This window comes from Vigna unguiculata, chromosome 11 (genome assembly GCF_037176805.1).
Source record: "Vigna unguiculata cultivar grain cowpea cultivar isolate G323 ecotype 2 chromosome 11, ASM3717680v1, whole genome shotgun sequence".
In the NCBI taxonomy this organism is placed as follows: Eukaryota; Viridiplantae; Streptophyta; class Magnoliopsida; order Fabales; family Fabaceae; genus Vigna; species Vigna unguiculata.
In genome coordinates, this window is record NC_140802.1 from 12528333 (window position 1) to 12543259 (window position 14927).

Here is a 14927-nt window from a genome sequence, read left to right on the forward strand (position 1 = left end):
TTATTTTACTACATATTCTTCTACATGACTTATTAATTAAAAGTTAGTTAGTACAATTAAATTTGGTTTAAATTAAATTATTTTCCATAATTACCTTTAATTTTAGTTATTCTTTTAATTTGTTTGTTAAATATCATTATCGGTTTTGTTTCGTTCAATAGATCTCATTAATAATTTATTTGGGACTCTACTTTTTATTGAATGTGGACAAGTTTTCAAAGTGATGTTTTAAAGGAAAAGTTTAACATGCAATAGTATTGAATTACATGTATTGTTTATCATATCATTATCAATGACATAATTATAAGTAGTTAAGGCGGTTGACATGATCTTTTACGTTTTCTTGGTTGAACGCAACATGTATATCCAAGGAAAAATTGTTACGATATCTTTAGTTATTTATTTGATTATTTATCTTTGATGGTTTCTTTGATTTGATTATTATTTATCTTTATAGGTTAAGCTTTGATTTAAGATATAAGGGTTTCTTCAGGTGCTTGAAATCCAAAGAGGATTCCACACACTCAACTTTGTTAAGGACTATCAACCTACGAACAAACCCTATACCTATGGCTCCAACAAAGCCAATGCATGTTCTAGCTTAGCGACAACCCTGAGGACCTCTCAATCAAAATTCTTTGTTTATTTTTTATAAGCTGAAGTGGTAGAAATAGCAAATGTGTACACATCACTGTTGTTGCTTTGGCTACAATTAAGTCTAAAATTGAAATTAGTGTCTTCCTAGTTATTATTATAGTTTATAAATGTGTTTTAATCAATCACTTTAATTTGCTTGTGAGAAACTAAGAATAATACAGTGAAGTTGGCAAATAGTAGATAAGGCCCTCTTCACGACTTCGACTCTATTCCTTACAATGTTTGTTTTAAAGTGGCATACAACATGATAAAGCATGGCCTCTGCAATTGTTATCAGTTGCTTGTCTTCCACTAGCACAACTAAAATGGAAGAAACAAAAGAGCCACTTCTTTTGCACTTGTGTTTGGCGAAAGTTGAATGAAGCTAGTTCCTTTGTAATGGCAATACAATGAGAGTATCAGGGAGAATGGGAATAACTTGTCTGATTACACCAATGTAAGTAGCACAATGTTACATATACTTAAGTCTTGCTAAATTTTGTCTATTTAGTGATTTTTTTTATTCCGATCATCAATCTGTTTTGTTGTGAGTGAAGAATATTTCATTGTGCATAAACAACTTCAGCATATTAGACAAAAATACACATGTGAATGGGTACTAGATGGAGACAACATCCAAAGTCAAAGAGTTCTTGAAGACTATGACTTATTACTTAGAAGTTAGAAGTTATTGATGTGCATTTTTTATATTTTGGAGCATATTAATGTAGGAGGTACAAGGTAGAAGATGTATAAACTTTACAAGATGTAATTGGAAGTTCTAATGAATTGTATTTATGGAATGAATTGTAAATGGAAGATATATAGGCTAGACACATGTTTTTTACGTCATTTTGGGCTACAGAATGAATTGTAAATGGAAGATGTATTTTAGATATTTTTACAATATGTTTTATAGAAAATGTGTACAAATTGCTTCCTTGTTTTCCATTTATTCAGACATGTGTAGTAATACAGTTTTGTATGTAATGTGGATATGTTTTGTAATCAATGTAACTATCAATATTGAAAATTTGTACAAAAAGTCCTTCACAAGTCCCTACTTATTTGCACAGGGCTTCCCACATATTTGTGGCACGTGCTGTGACATTTATCTGGGACAACCATGAAGACACCTAATTAGTTTGAGGTTGATAACCACTTGAATTTAATTACTATGGTCCCTTTTAAGTACATCAAACATGGTGTAGGTAATTTTCAAAAGGTATCGAAAATTTTTACAAAAAGTCATTCGCAACTCCACACTTATTTGTACAAGACTTTTCACATATGTGTGACAGATGTTGTGGCAGTTTTTGAGACAATAGTGAACTTAATCAATTAGTTTGGGGTTGATAACCACTTGAATGTAATTACTACGATCCATTTTCAGTACATCTAACATGTGTGTGTAATTTTCTAGCTTTTCGAAAACATGTACAAAAAGTTCATCGTAACTCCCCACTTATGTGCACATGGTTTCTCGCATATGCGTTACAAGTGTTGTCGTAGATTTTTTGACAGTAGTGAAGTCAATCCATTAGTTTTGGGTTCATAATCACTTCATTGTAATTATTGTGGTCCATTTTAAGTATATCTAACATCTGTGTAATTTTTCAACTTTTCGAAACCTTGTACAAAAAGTCTTTAGCAGCTCGCCATTTATTCTCACAGGGCTTCCCACATATGTATGACAGGTGCTGTAGCAGTTTTTTTAGGCAATAATGAAGTCAATCCATTAGTTTGGGGTTCATAACCACTTTAATATAATTACTATGGTCCATTTTAAGTACCATTAATATGATTTGTGTAATTTTCCAACTTTTGGAAAACTTGTACAAAAAGTCCTTCGCAACTCCCCACTTATTTACATAAGGTTTCCCACGTATGTGTAATAGGTGCTATGACAATTTTTTGAGACAACGATGAAGACAATCCATTAGTTTGAGGTTCATAATCACTTTAATTTAGTTACTATGGTCCATTTTAAGTACCACTAACATGGTGTGTGTGTGTGTGTAATTTTTCCAACATTCGAAAGCTTGTGCAAAATGTCCTTTGTAGTTCCCCACTTATTTGCACATGGCTTCCCACATATGCGTGACAGGTGCTATGACAAATTTTTGAGACATTAGTGAAGTCAATCCATTAGTTTGAGGTTCATAACCACTTCATTGTAATGATTTTGGTCCATTTTAAGTACATCTAACATGCTGTGTGTAATTTTTTAACTTTTCGACAACTTATACAAAACGTTTTCAGCAGTTCGCCACTTATTCTCACAAGGCTTCCCACATATGTATGACAGGTACTGTGGTAGTTTTTTGATGCAATAGTTAAGTCAATCCATTAGTCTGGGGGTTCATAACCGCTTCAATGTAATATTATTGTCCATTTTAAGTACAAATATCATGATTTGTGTAATTTTCCAACTTTTCGAAAACTTGTACAAAATGTCCTTCGCAACTCCCCACTTATTTGCATAAGGTTTCCCACATATGTGTGATAGGTGTTATGACAATTTTTTTGAGATAGTAGTAAAGACAATCCATTAGTTTGGGTTTCATAACCACTTTGATTTAGTTACTATGGTCCATTTTAAGTACCACTGACATGGTGTGTAACGTCCTAGCCGGAAATTACTATTTAAAAATAAATAAGAAATAAGATTTATAAAACATCACATTTATTCTCGCAATTTCCCAAAAACGCGAGAAAATTAAAAGTTCAACATCGCTTCCGTAGTAATTAAAATCGTACTATTCAGTTATTACAAAACCAAACCATAAAAAAATACAAAAGAAAATCATAATAAAACTGAGTAAATAATCCCGTCGTGATCCCCACTCTGTCTCTACGTATCCCCACTAGACTTCCTAAACTACCAGGCTCCAACCTTGAGTGGTCACGTGTTACCCCAATACAAGATTACACTCGTAACTTGGCCCCCAGCCAAAGCATCGCATCATGAACATCCCCTAAAGCCGTGTAGAAACCTTTCCTCGCGCACCATCACTGAACCAAAACCGCTTGCCGTGCATCTCACGTCGCCAGGCACACACTAGGTTCAGATCGCTTGGCGGGCATCACACGCTGCCAAACGCCACGTGCCCGTAGAATCATCACTACACCGTCACCGCCTGGCGGACTCTGTTTCGCCGCCAGGCGCCACTCGTCGCCACCGCCTGGCGCACCTGCCCCGCGCCGCTAGGCGCCACCGTGCCATCAGAGTCTCTGTTGTTCCTCCGCCTGGCGGGACCCTCCCTACCGCCAGGCGCCACGCGTCAATAGTGGCCACTGCCACTGATTTGTGTTCCGTCTGCCTGGCGGCTCGCTCGCGCCGCCAGGCACCATGCTTGTAGCGCACTGCTACTGGTTTCTCGGCACTTAAACAGATCACCAAGGGATCCCAATCACACAACACACCAAACTATAGAATAATTAGGACACACACCAATCATAGTTCTATCACTAGCCACTCATATACACCTTTTTAATCACATATATTATAGTCACCAAGACTACACACACTTCTCCAAATTAACATAAACAATGTAGCATATTAACTACCCCCCCCCCCCCCCCCCCACAAAATCTTCATATATCCTTACATGTTAATAAACTAAATTGCACCTCACACATTGCACTTGGCATTCTTCTCATTTATTAGCATATTGTTTCATATAAATCTATCTCACTCTCTCTGCCATATTAACATACATTCTGAATTTAACTTACCACATGCACCCAATTATGCTTCATTAGAAGTTACCTGAACTCATCACCGGCTTATTCATGTATTTTACAAACTCCAAAATCAGCAATATTAAGTAATGTATATCTCTAGCTACTGACCTCCAAATCCAATCTCCACCGTTCAAAGTGAAGAACCACCTGTTATGGACCACCTGTCAAACTTTCACCTAAATCAGACGGTTAACAAACCGGGAAATGCAGTTTTACGAAAACTGCGTGAACTAGAAAAATATGTGGCGCCTAGCGCCCAGAATCAGACCACTGGCGCCCGGCGGGACTAAAATATCACCCGGCGGTTACTGTTACGCGAAAAGTAAGAAAAACAGCGTTTTTCGTGAATCAACACACCACGTACCTCTGGTGTGGCGCCTGGCGGCCAATATGGTACCGCCAGGCGATTCCTGCAGTTCCAGGAATCCAGAAATATCCTCAACACCTTCAAACCTTATTCCAACCCCTACAATTCTGATTCCACTCGATTTATGATCCAATAGGCTGCCTTCACATGTTTATATTCATTATTCCTTCATAATACTCCTCCATATACGAAATTCCACTAACCTTACCACTTAATCTAGTGCGACTATGAAATCCCCAATTCATCAACCCACCAATTGATATTCATGAAATTTTCAAGTTCATGCAATTCCATCAATTTAGTCACTACAACACTAATTCATCGTGCAATTGATATATATGTGCAATAAAATACCACCCACTACCACAACACCACTGAAAACACATTAAAACAAGAGAGAAATCACAACAGCGACCGTAGCGCCTGGCGGGTCACTCCTGGCCGCCAGGCGGTTCATACGAGAACCCATAAATTAAGTATAACAACATGTGCCGCCTGGTGGCAGTTCATGCGCAGCCAGGCGGTTTCTGGAAAATTCCAGAAAACGCAACTAGAATCAGGATTCAAAGCTTTCGTATTCCAAACACGATCTAAGACACATCATTACAAGATAGCAAGAATTAAAACATTTAATAGGAACTCCCCTAACCTGAAATTCCTTCGCTTAAAATGACACGCTTGCGTTCTTTCCTTGAATTCCAACAACTCCTCAAGCTCTCCCGTTGTCCAGTCCTTCAATCCCCCTCTCTACTCACTGTTTCTCTCTGAATTCGTACAGCCTTCAATACCCCAATTGTGCAGACTCCAAAACCCTCCTCTCTCTCACAATTAGCCTTTAATTGGGTCTTAATTATGGTTTAATGGCATAAAACGAAATTGCTTGTGATAAGTGCCATTCAAGACCATTATGGGATTGTTTTTCAGCCCCTTTGAATGCCTTAAAGTGGCTAGTGTTCTACCTCCTCTCTTCTTTGCCAAAAATCAAGTTTAGCAAAAAGAAAACTTAATTTTAGGTCTCACAAAGGTTTGAACCCCCAACCTTGCAAATATTAAGTCAATGCTAAACCATCAAGTCGATTCATGTTTCTTGCCAACTAACATAACTCAAATACTATATTCTTACCTAACACACACATTCATATTATTAAAACAATAATAATTAAATAACACATAATTGACATACATAGGACTCAAACCCAAGTCCTCTCACACAACCAAAGTACTCTCAACCATTTTAGCTAGTACTTTTCCACATCACATCAACCATTATTAAATGCCATAAAGGCTTCCACGACCCGCATTTATTAACTATTTATTTATTTAATTAATTAAATTTCACGGGTCTTACATGGTGTGTGTAATTTTTCCAACATTCGAAAACGTGTACAAAATGTCCTTTGCAGCTTCCCACTTATTTGCAGATGGCTTCACATATATTCGTGACAGGTGTTATGGCAAGTTTTTGAGACTATAGTGAAGTTAATCCATTAGATTTGGGTTCATAGTCACTTCAATGTAATTATTATGGTTCATTTGAAGTACATCTAACATGATCTGTGTAATTTTCCAACTTTGCAAAAATTTGCACAAAAATCCTTCACAGTGCCCCATTATTTTGCACTATGCTTCCCATATATGTGTGACAAGTGTCGTGACAACTTTTTGAGACAACAGTGAAGTCAATACATTATTTTGGGGATCATAACCACTTCAATGTAATTATTATGGTAAATTTTAGGTACCACTAACGTGGTCTGTGTAATTTTCCAACTTTTCAAAAAATTGTATAAAATGTCCTTCGCAACTCCCCACTTATTTGCACAGGGCTTCCCACATATGTGTGACAGATGTTGTGGCAGATTTTTGAGACAATAATGAAGTCGATCCATTAGTTTGGGGTTCATAATCACTTCAATGTAATTAGTATGGTCCGTTTTAAGTACATCTAACATGGTTTGTGTAATTTTCCAACTTTTCAAAAAATTGTACAAAAAGACCTTTGTAGTTCCCCACTTATTTGCACAGCGTAGCCCACATATGTGTGATAGGTGCAGTGACAAGTTAATGACAAGTTTTTGAGACAATAATGACGTCAATCCATTAGTTTCAGGTTCATAATCACTTCATAATCACTTGAATGTAATTATTGTGGACCATTTTTAATAATGACAACTTCAAATAAATAAAAAACTATCAAACTTGAACACACAAAATTAATTAACTAGCATTTTCATTCATGTTCTTACAGTAAAAAAATTACATATATCCAATAGATCACCGAAAAGTTAACTTATGCAGAAAATAAAACCTACAATATAGGTCCAACATGTAAGACCTGTGAAAATTAATTAATTAAATAATTAATTAATTAATAAATGCGGATGGTGGGAACTTTGATGTCATTAAATGTTAATTGTTATGACATGGAAAAGTACTAGCTCAAATGGTTGAGAGTACCTGATTGTGTGAGAAGAAGCCATATAGTTGTCCTCCTACCACAAGAGATTTTAAATGCTTCCAATGTGGAGGAGCGCGCTTGAAGAGGAACTGCCCGCAATTAAAGAGTCAACCTAGCGAATAGGAGAGCAGTCGCAGATGTTTCATATGTGATCAGGTTGGGCATTTTGCTAACCAATGCCCAAAAAAGAAGACCAGTGCGACGAAGAAACCATCACCTCCTGGATCAGAGAGACCTAGAGCTATTGGAAGGGTTTTTGCTATGACCTCTACTGAAGCGACGCAGTCAGGTAATCTCATCATGCAATCTGGTTTACTGGGGGGCATAATGTGCTTGTATTATTTGACTCTAGAGTAACACATTCTTTTATTTCTAATGCATGTGTGGCAAAACTGAGCTTGGAAAGACGTGACTTGGACTGTGAGTTGCTGGTTTCAACTCCATCTTCGGGTCAGGTGGCTACTAGTGCAGTCTGTGTTGGGTGTGTGCTTGAAGTGACAGGTTGTAGATTCAAAGTGAACCTGGTGTGCTTACCTCTGGAAGGGTTCGACGTTATATTGGGGATGGACTGGCTGTCTAAATACCACATCATGATCGACTATGGACGGCGCAGTTTGGTATTCCCAGAACATGCAAGGTTAAAGTTGAGCTCCGCTCGGGATGTATTAAAGGAACTGCAGGGATGGGCCACATACTTTGTGATGGTGGCCAAACTAGAGAAGGGACATGCTTCAGATATGATCCAATCTATACTGGTGGCCAACGAATATGCAGATGTTTTTCCAGATGAAGTGTCAGGATTGTCATCGAGTCGAGACATCGACTTCACCATTGATCTAATTCCTGGTGCAGGTCCAGTGTCTATGGCTTCATACAGAATGGCACCTACAGAGCTCGCAGAACTCAAGAATCAAATTGATGAGCTATTAGAAAAGCAGTTTATCTAACCAAGCGCATCATCACGGGGAGCTCCAGTCTTATTGGTGAAAAAGAAGGACGGGCGTTTGCAACTTTGTGTGGATTACAGATAGCTAAATACGCTGACAATTAAGAACAAGTATCCACTGCCAATGATCGACGACTTACTAGATTAGTTGAAGGGCATAGGGGTGTTCTCCAAAATCGACTTGAGGTCAGGATATCACCAGATCCTAGTGCGGCCAAAGGATGTGAAAAAGACAACATTCAGGTCAAGATACAGCCACTATGAATATGTGGTTATGCCATTTGGAGTGATGAATGCACCGGCTGTATTCATAGATTACATGAATAGGACTTTTTGACCCTGGTTGGATAAGTTTGTTGTCATCTTCATTGATGACATTCTTATCTACTCGAGGACTCGGGAAGAACATGCTGATCACTTGAGGGTGGTATTGGAGGTACTCAGAGAACACCAATTGTACGACAAGTTGTCCAAGTGCGAGTTTTGGCTCGAACAAGTACAATTTCTTGGACATGTCATCTCAGCCAAGGGTATTGTAGTGGACTTGGCTAAGATTGAAATAGTACTTAAGTGGGAAAGGCCTAAGACAGTAACAAAGGTGAGGAGTTTCTTGGGCTTGGTAGGTTATTACTAGAGGTTTGTAAGGGGTTCTCAAAGAAGGTGAATCCATTGACACAGCTCACAAGGAAAGATCAACCGTTCTCCTAGACTGATGAGTGTGAAGAGTGCTTTGAGGATATGAAGAGGTGTTTGAATACCGCCCCAGTGTTGGTAATTTCTGATATTGAGAAGAAGTTTGAAGTGTACTGTGACGCCTCATATCAAGGTTTGGGGTGTGTATTGATGCAAGAAAGGAGACCGGTAGCATATGCTTCCCGCCAACTGAAGGTACATTAGAAAAATTATCCGACTCACGACTTGAAGCTAGTAGTTATGGTGTTTGCTCTTAAGTTCTGGAGGCACTACCTGTATGGGTCTCAATTTCAAGTTTTCAGTGATCACAAAAGTCTGAAATACTTGTTTGATCAAAAGGAGTTGAATATGAGACAACGTAGGTGGATGGAGTATCTGAAGGACTACGACTTTGAATTGCTCTATCATCTGGGCAAGGCAAATGTTGTAGCTGACGCTTTGAGTCGAAAGAAGATACACATGTCCTGCATGATGATAAAGGAGTTGGAGTTGATTGAAAAACTCTGCGATATGAATTTGGGGATGCAGTTTGGGCAAAACTTCATACAGTGCAGCTTGTTGAAAGTCACCAATGAGTTTTTGAATGAAATTCATGTGGCTCAAGGACAGGATATGGAATTACAACAGTTTGTAGGATGGTTGGGTACAGATAAGGGGGAGGACTATCAGATGGGCGCAGACGGTATTCTACGTTTTTGCTAATTTTAGCTTGGAGTGAATGTGAAAGGGCAAAGGTAAACCTAGAATAAGGAGCAGCCAAGGGGGCTGAAAAATGGTATAAAACCTTAATTAAGTGACCATTAAGTAGGTATAAAAGGTCAAATTTCGTTTTAGCACTTAAGCCCCTAATTAAGACACATATAAAAGGCCATTTTAGGGGAAAGGAAGGGTTTTGGCAGTGCTACTAATTGAGTTTTGAGAGGAGAGCGAAATTAAAGAGTGAGAGGTGAGTTTTGGATCTGCGAGGGACTGAATTGGGAGAAAGGCTGAAGCAAAGCATTTGGTGAACAAGGGAACCTTATTTTGCTCCTCAACTTTTAATCAAGAATTCCAGGTTAGGGGAAGCTTTCCTTGCATGTGTATAAATTCTATGATGTGATTCTGTGTTTTGCTATTCACATTTGGATTCTGCATGTGGGGAATTACGTGATGGTGTGATGAGAGTAAGAATTGGTTGCTTGTTGTTGCTTACAAAACCCTTGTATGCTTTATATGAATTGGGGAGGTAGGGTTTTGGTATTGAATGGTTATGAATGATTAAATCTTGATTGTTTGAGAGCTAAATGAATATAAAACTTGTGCTTATGGTTTGATTGTTGATATAGATTGAATGGTACTGGTTGAATTGTATAATGGCCTGGTTGTGGTTGTTTTCTAGTGCGAACAAGGGAGGACCACTGCAAATTTCACCCAAGCGAGTTACTCTCGCCTAAGCGAGTTACTCTCGCCTAAGCGAGAGTTGCAGAATCTCGTTCCTGGTTCTAGTTCGCGCGTTCGCTCAGGCGACCGGTGTCAGTCTTGAGCGATAGGCTTTCTCGCTCAGGCGAGAATGGCTCGCCCAAGCGAGGTCGCGATGAGACCTGCTACGTGTTACGTTCGAATCCTCGTCTAGGCGAGGAGTTATGTGTTGAGCGAATGAGAGCCTCGCTCAGGCGAGAAGGACTCGCTGAGCGAGAGATCGTGGTGAAGTCATTGTTTTACACTCGCCTAGGCGAGGTGGTTCAGCTTAAGCGAGACAGATATACTCGCTTGGGCGAAGACCCCTGACTTAAGCGAGAATGGTGAGAAGTCAGGTTTGTATGTATTGTTTGAGATTCTTTGGTTGATTTTTCCTAAATATAGGAATTATATGCATGTGGTTGTGGTGTTTGGGCTTGAAGGACTGAGCCCATAGGATCTGGGATGCGCTGGATTGAGTCGCAAGCTAGGAGTTCGTGATAGGTGGACCGCATGCGAAACTGAACAATTTAGTTCACCGGAGGTACTCTTGTTGGGATGAGTGAGCGATGGAGTTCATCTCATGCTCAACTTGAGAATGCTATGAGCAAGATAGTTCATAGTAGGAAAGGCGGGTAAGCGGTCCGGGTCCGAGCAAGGAGTTCGGATGACTGGCGAGGGAGTCCGTGAAGTAGGACTACAAGCGGGATAGGCTTGTACGTTGGACCACGAGCGATGAGGGTTGTGGGAGCACATAAAGTCCCAATAATTAAGAGTGCATGCATGAACTCATAATGTTTATGAGTGGGGAATGGATATTTTATTATAAATGATTGAATAATTATGAACGGTCGGCTGGGATTATTTCATATTTATTTTTATCTTTGTGCATAGCTCACCCTATCTGTTTGTGTGTGGCGATGATCGGGTAACTTGTTATCCGGGAACAGATGATGTTACAAGTGAGCCAGAAGATGCTTAGTTGCGGAGAGTGGGAGTAGAGTACAGGGGATTTATGTATAAAGACTTTTATTTAATTTTCATGTAATTGATTCTGGTTTTCATTACTTTGGATTTTCTTAATTGTAAAAGTGAACTATGAGTATTTTGTGGATTTATAGTAGATATTAAATTTAAAGGTTTTAAAATTTCCCACATTTTTGGGAAATAAATTGATAATAAATAAGGTATTATTTATATAAATTGTTATTTTATTTATTGTTTTAAGTAATATCGTACTGCGATGTTACACAACACACTCCTCTAGCTAACTCTAACAAACACCATTCATCTTTTCATAGAGATTTTTCCTCTCTAACACAAACCTCTTCCAAACCGCAATGATTTCCCTGTCTTCGGAGCATTCTTCTAAACCTCGACAATTTTCCATAACATTTTTGTAGCCCTACACACACATTCACAACATCATAGCACCAACATGATGATATTTGAAGCACTCTATAACCTAAATAGAATAAGAAATCACCATCAAGACAACTAGATCATGGGAACAACCATGCACACACATCCATTTCACTATTAGTATAAACAAAGATCAAGAACGAAAAGAAAAGAAAACTAAAAATTATCATAAAAGAAGGCTTCTCAATAAGGTACTTATTCCAGTAATATTGACATAAATTATTTCAATATTAATACGAATGCATTGCAACTATGAATCAAGAATAACATAGGGGTACCATAAAAGAATGCCCATAAAAACCTTCATTTAAACACTATGAAGTTATGCATAATGCATGTCAGCTTTACAACACAATACTTAGTTAAATGTATTCAAATATTGTTAAATGCAAACAAACAATAAATTTAAGCAATTAAATCTTGCATATTTTCAGGAGTTAAATCTTGCTCTAAAAAAACCGTTATTGCAACATGTGCACCTCCCTAACAATGCGTAGCTTGTAAGAAGTAGATCATAATTGTGGTGGATACTTCATACTTCTGAACTTTCAATATGTAGAATGCATTTTTGTTTCTTCTTGCAAATAGAAGTCAAGTACAATCACTTGACAAGCTAAAAAAACTCTTAAAATAACAACTCCATTTAACAAATTCATACACACTATTCCAATTTGGCATTCCAATTTGGAAGCCACTTTCAAGGAAAATGTAGATTCAATTGGATTCATGGCCTCCTTAAGAGTTTGCATATGTAGAAATGTTTTTTATTATAAAATGAAGCCAATATAATACATATATTTGGGTTTGAAATTTATCTTGAAACTAAAAGAGAGGATTGGCCAGAGTGGGTAAATAATAACACAACCATAGGCTTCTATTACTAAACCAAATTCAAACAAATAGAAATCTATTTTCAACACTTCTTCTTTCAAGCTAGTAACACCAACCACCATCTGACCAACAAAATAAATCAGAAAACCCGAAATTCCTTCAACGAACATAATACACCACTATTCGAACTACCATCCCAAATCAGTGAAAATAAATAACGAAAAGCATGCTCAGTTATCTCTTTAGGCAGTGAACATTATCAGAACCCAAACCACACCAATAAAACTGAAATAAAAAAGGAAAAACAGGTCCATTTCGTTTATCCGATTTTTTTGGGGGAGATTCCAATTCGTTTATATTTGCTCCAATAATCAAAATAGCATAAAATATCAAAATCAATTTATAGACACAATAAACAATACAAATATAAAATGCATGAAACCCTAAACTCAAAAAATTAAAACTTTCTCCAAAATGAACGGGCTACAAGAAGATATAACAACACACAATAGTAATATGAATCTCTACCAAACATAGTAATAGGGGTTAGGGACGAAAAAAAGGTTACCTTTCGATCCTATAGGAAGAGAAGCGAAAGTGAGAGAAGTGAAGACGAGGAATAGTCAGAAAAGTGAAGTTCTACAGTGAGATGAGGCTGGATGACATGGATGAAAGCGAGAAGGAAACAAATGAGTTCTTTCAAAGGAAGGAGAAAAAGGCTTCGCGAGCAATCCAATTAGAAACAACGAACATGCGAGAAGGGAAGAGAAACTAATTTTTGTCTTTCAAATGTCCTCACACGTGTTTAAATTTCCCAACTTCAGCGACAACCTTCAATGCCTGCGTTAGAGTGTGAAAAATAAATGAAAACTTAAAAAAAAATCATTTCAGCTGACATGTAAGTGGTGTCAAACCAGAGTCAAAATTTCGTTTTTGTTCTTTAATTTGAGTTCATGTTCATGAACCGCACACGATGTTTGCCTTTTCAGCGGAGAGCGAAGGTTCACATTTCAAAGGTGTCGGTGTCGATGTCCTTCATGTAACATCCAGTCCGGATATTACACATTTTAAATAATAAAATAAAAACATAATAATACCTCATTTATTTAAATTCATTTCCCAAAAATGTTGTAAATTTAAAATATGTATTACATCATAAATTATTCCAAAATCCATAATGATAAACTCGAATGAAATATAAAAGTCTGTCACATAAAACATAAAAACTCTTACAAGTCTTTTCTCTCGGTCTATCCTCACTCTGCCTTTGGGTCTCACCAAATCCACTTGTAACATCATCCGCTCACGTGTAACGCAATACACTATCATCGTCAAACACAAGCAAACATGGTGAGCTAACAGTATAAAACATATACATACAATTCATGAATAATTCACACACATCAAAGGAACTCCTATCCTTTGATTCCACACGACATGGCCACCACCATGTCATCCATGATCTACGTCTTTATATGAATACCTCAAGATGTTTTGCAGCCACACCTACAAGCCACAATTTGTAGAACACGTGTGGAAAACCAGCTACAGACCATACTCTGTAACGCCAGGTGGAGTTCCCAATACGAACATAGTTTGTAACGTCCCAAGACTACCAAACTCGTCAGCCATATACTAAGGAGGGCAATATATCTGAACCAATTCGTACAGCCACAACTCGCACACTCACACCTGCAACACTCGCCAACCCGAGCCACAACTCAAGAGTTCCTCATGTTCATCTGCCATCCTGAGGCATAACTCAAGAGATGTCATTTTGAGCCACAACTCAAGGAACGCCAACAAGCCGACCTTCGAGGTATCACCAAAGCTTTGTAGATCACGCACATCCGCAACAATCAAAACATAGTTTCTGCCTCTACAATATCGCCTAGCGTTGCTCTTGAGCCGCCAAGCAAAACTCACTTCCAGACCGCCTATCGGGGGACACGTGCTGTTAGGCGCTAAGCGCCTCTAATGTCACTATGTGCAGATATCGTCTGGCGGGATAACCCTCACCACTAGGCGCCAAGCGTCCAATGACTCCTCTGTTATGTAGCTTTCCACCTAGAGGTTTATAGCTCATAGCTAGGCGCTACTCCAGTACAACGAGTTTACTATTCTTTTCTTCCATAATTTAGTTTTCCCACTTATCGACACACCACATCATGTTACTCAGTTTCTAATGAAAACACCAAATCCTTTACAGTTGGAAGTTCATTCCCCACATACATTATATTTACTTCTTATCACCCAGTATCCATCCAATTCTTATTTCAATGCCTCATTTCATTAAAGTAACACCACATATAAGGTTTATACAATGATTCCTGTAACATCCCGACCGGATATTACGGATTTAAATAATAAAATAAAGAATTCATAAATAA

General features: G+C 38.0%; 1 protein-coding gene across 1 annotated transcript; it reads left to right on the forward strand.

Annotated features, from left to right (window-relative positions):
• Nucleotides 1–7771: 7771 nt before the first annotated feature.
• LOC146881011 (uncharacterized) lies at nucleotides 7772–8155 on the forward strand. The gene has a single exon (XM_085669207.1). It carries the CDS (start codon nucleotides 7772–7774, stop codon nucleotides 8153–8155), a length of 384 nt encoding a protein of 127 aa, XP_085525333.1.
• The last annotated feature ends 6772 nt before the right edge of the window (nucleotides 8156–14927 follow it).

Coding starts and splice junctions, on each gene's coding strand:
- LOC146881011 (XM_085669207.1), top strand. CDS start 7,772: ATGGACTGGCTGTCTAAATACCACATCATGATCGACTATGGACGGCGC.